This window comes from Aplysia californica, unplaced genomic scaffold, assembly GCF_000002075.1.
Source record: "Aplysia californica isolate F4 #8 unplaced genomic scaffold, AplCal3.0 scaffold00712, whole genome shotgun sequence".
In the NCBI taxonomy this organism is placed as follows: Eukaryota; Metazoa; Mollusca; class Gastropoda; order Aplysiida; family Aplysiidae; genus Aplysia; species Aplysia californica.
Window position 1 is genome coordinate 119,805 of NW_004797982.1, and position 3,592 is coordinate 123,396.

Below are 3,592 nucleotides of genomic sequence, written 5' to 3' on the forward strand. Positions count from 1 at the left end.
GAGGGCATGGTGCAAATGTTCCTGTTGTTATTATTTATGCTTCTATTTTTTCTATTGCCGTATTTTTAAATTATTACATCTTTTGCTGCTTTAACTGCTGGTTGCTGCTATTGCTGTTGTTGACTTAGTCGGTGATGGCGCTCCTGCTTCTGATACTTCTCCATCTTCCAGATACCAGTAGCTCTTTCGGAAATGTTTCTTTCTTTTCTATTGAGCAGTTCTATCTCAGCTGGTATCATACTGGACCATGCATCAGATAGCCCTCGTACGAATCTCCAACGGCGAGTTCCGAACTTGGTTTGTTTTGGGACAGCTTTTGGGGCTATTATCTCTCTCTCTCTCTCTCTCTCTTTCCCCCCTCCCTAATTTGGCTCTGTTCTATCGGAGATGTATCATAAATGTAGAATTGTCACCACTTAAATTGCCTTACACATTATTGAGAGGTGCGCTAAACCAACACAGTTAACGGAACGTCCCTATGAAGAAGGAGAGCCTGGGGTAAAGTTTCCAGTGGATTAAAAGTAAACGAATAAAAATCTCAACCACATTTTTCATCAAACCCTTTTTTAAAAGATTCCTTTCGTACGAAGTCTTCTGTGTATGTTTATATCAGACAGCAGAAATCGTTTATGAAAAACATATCAAACTGGCAACGAAGGCCTATTTCTTTGGAAGGACCCACTGCTGAATCACTCCTGTTGTTTTAAAGTTCAATTTAGCTCCTAAAATATTACTAGATACTTGTTGTCTGCGATTTTAAGATAAAAATACCTTGAAAAAAATGAGACAAGAGTACGGTTAGGAACTCTTAGTCACTTAAAACCGAAGCGCAGCCGCTGCCTAATTTACCCACAAGACATGGTTTCAGAGTATCCTGTTGCTTTCAAACCCCCATGTTTTTTTGTATTCTTAACCCCCAAAAAAGTAAGCCAAAGATCAGATATGGTTATTGAACAGTTGGAAAAACTCCCGTGTCCCAATTCTTGGGGAGTGGCAGCTTGGTCTTTATAGTCTGCATCGATTTCTCCCCAGGATCCTGCCGTGTTGCTGTCTATGTTTTCATACAAGGTTACCTGAGTTCCCTAAGTGGCAGGTGGACGTCCTTGATCCACATACGTCGGGCAGATCCATCCAAGTGTACGTTATGCTCACAAGTCCACTGACTGGGCTATCTATCGGTGTACTAAGACTTATATTACCCACAACCATCCCATTATTTTGTTGTTCGCCTGTCCTTCCCGTGCTGTTTTGATTTTTATCTGAAACCTCAATCAATTCCAAATTCTTTCAAGTGTTCAGCATGGCGTGGTTCTTCATAGTTTATAATGAGATATTAATTAGCAGAAATATATTTCGAATCGACAGCGGAAAACGTATTATTACCTAGATAAACTCAGATCATTGAAGCAAAAACCATCTCCGGCTTCTGTGAAGGACAACAATAATTAATCTGTTTGACTTAGTGGAACTAGGAAAATAGCATAAATAGAAAACTTAGTAAGAGTATAATCGCGTTTTTGATAGTTAGAACGCCAATTAAAGTAATGATTTATGATCTATTCTGAGATCGCTAACAATTTTCTCATGGTTCTTGACCTTTGAGAACCATAGTATGTCTTTGTGATTTCCGTCTCAACTTAGTTTGTATTTGGTTTGCGTTTGGTTTGTGTTTGATACTTTTGTTTTTGTAGATGACTGTAGGAGCAACTGTCTTTGTGTGCTTTTCAACCCAGAATATAAAATTGTACCCCCATTACATTCTGGCCTTGAAATTATTATGTAATTGAGTAATTATTTCTTCTTTCGTAAATGAAAAGGCACCATTAACAGGAAAATTCTGGTGTAATTATTCAATCGAACTAAACTTTCAGTTAGTAGCTATACTTGTTTGTACAGGTGTCAGTCTCGAATAAAAAGGCCTCGTTGTGTTAAAAGGACGACATTTCTAAAACTACCTTATTATGATCTTATACATCTACTTTGTCTTTCAATCTATACTAATTTCACGCCGCAGAAGCAGAACATCTTTGTCAAGGCGTGAAGTAGTTATATTAAGTTACAGCTACTGAACGTGTCGTAGACAGCTTTATTTAATACGGGAATAGTTCAAGATAGACAGGCTTTTCTTCTGGAAGTATCTTTTTCTCTAGCCACCTCGTCGACTTGACAATAGGAGTTAAACAAATATTAACTTTCGGGGGAGTTTGAACAATATTCTTTCTTTATAAGGAATGGCTTTGAATGTGACATTGAGTGAGAGAGATGATAATATTGAACTCGCAGGGAAGAGTGACTCTGCATTAGGTTTCATCAGCCCGGAGACGTACTTCCATCTTCAGGTGATCCAGCTCTGGACATCCACTGCAATGACGGGAGCTGGCCTCATCACTAACGCTTTCAACATCTTCGCTTTCTTCTGCCTGGGTCTCAACGACCCTGTGAGCACGTCGCTCTTCGTGCTATCCTTAGCGGACTTCTGTTCGTTTCTCTTCGTCACATTCCTCTGCGTGTTCCAAATACTAACCGTTTACGTGGAGACCTCCACCTGGTCGTTTAACCCTTTCCTCCTGTCTCTTTATGTTTATCGGTATAACCATATCTTCTACACCATGTCTCTGGTGACCAACATGTTCATCGCTGTAGCACGGTGCTGCTGCGTCTCAAAGGCTCTACAGTTCAGACATTTCTTCACACTTCGCCGCACCCACCAAGGGTTGGTCATCATGTTCGCTGTCAGTCTCGCTGTCAGTTTACCTACCATTGTCACACAGGAAGTGCGTTGGTTGTACCTTAACAACGGAAATAATGTCACTTCGTCGGCTCGTCTCCTCATTTTGCCAAAACAGGGACACAGACAAGCTTTAGACTTTCACAACATATTTAACTTAAGCATCTTTCACCACACTTGTGTGTTCATTACTTTTATCTGTCTGAGTTCTCTTGTCCGCACTTTGAAGAAGATGTCAAAATTTCGACACCAAAACTCCTCATCCCTGACATCTACTTCGAGACCGTCAATAAAGCTGGCAGTGAAGTCGTCAGGAACAGCACTTCGCTGTGACAATACACAAACAGTTACTCCAGGACCTACAGGCAAACACACAGGCTCAGCCCTTAATTCTAAAGAGCTGCAAGTCGTGAAATTAGTGTCAGTCCTGACCGCCATTTTTGTGTCCAGCCGTTTGGTCATCATCGTCATTGCTACTATGCACCAAATTTTCCCTGAGTTCGGCAGCGGAAAACGATACCACAATCTGTACTACACGTGTTTCTCTCTGGGATCGATATACAGTTACGGCAGTGCCGCTGCCAATAGTATCGTGTACTACAAATTCAATACCAAGTATCGACTCTTTGTTTTACAGCAGTTTTGCTCTGGCGTCCAAGATGATAAGGCTTTTATTAATTAACAACATTGTTTGTCAATGAACTTTGTGAAAATGCAGTTCCTAACAGGTGCAATCTTAACAAACAAACAAACAAACAACAAACAAACAAACAAACAAACAAACAAACAAACAAACAAACAAACAAACAAACAAACAAACAAACAAACAAACAAACAAACAAACAAACAAACAAACAAACAATA

The 3,592-nt window shown here is 40.0% G+C and overlaps 1 protein-coding gene across 1 annotated transcript; it reads left to right on the plus strand.

Moving 5' to 3' along the window:
* The first annotated feature begins 2,231 nt into the window (after positions 1-2,231).
* On the plus strand, positions 2,232-3,410 carry LOC106013198 (orexin receptor type 1-like). Its single transcript, XM_013088264.1, has one exon. The coding sequence runs from the start codon at positions 2,232-2,234 to the stop codon at positions 3,408-3,410; it is 1,179 nt and encodes a 392-aa protein (XP_012943718.1).
* Positions 3,411-3,592: the final 182 nt, after the last annotated feature.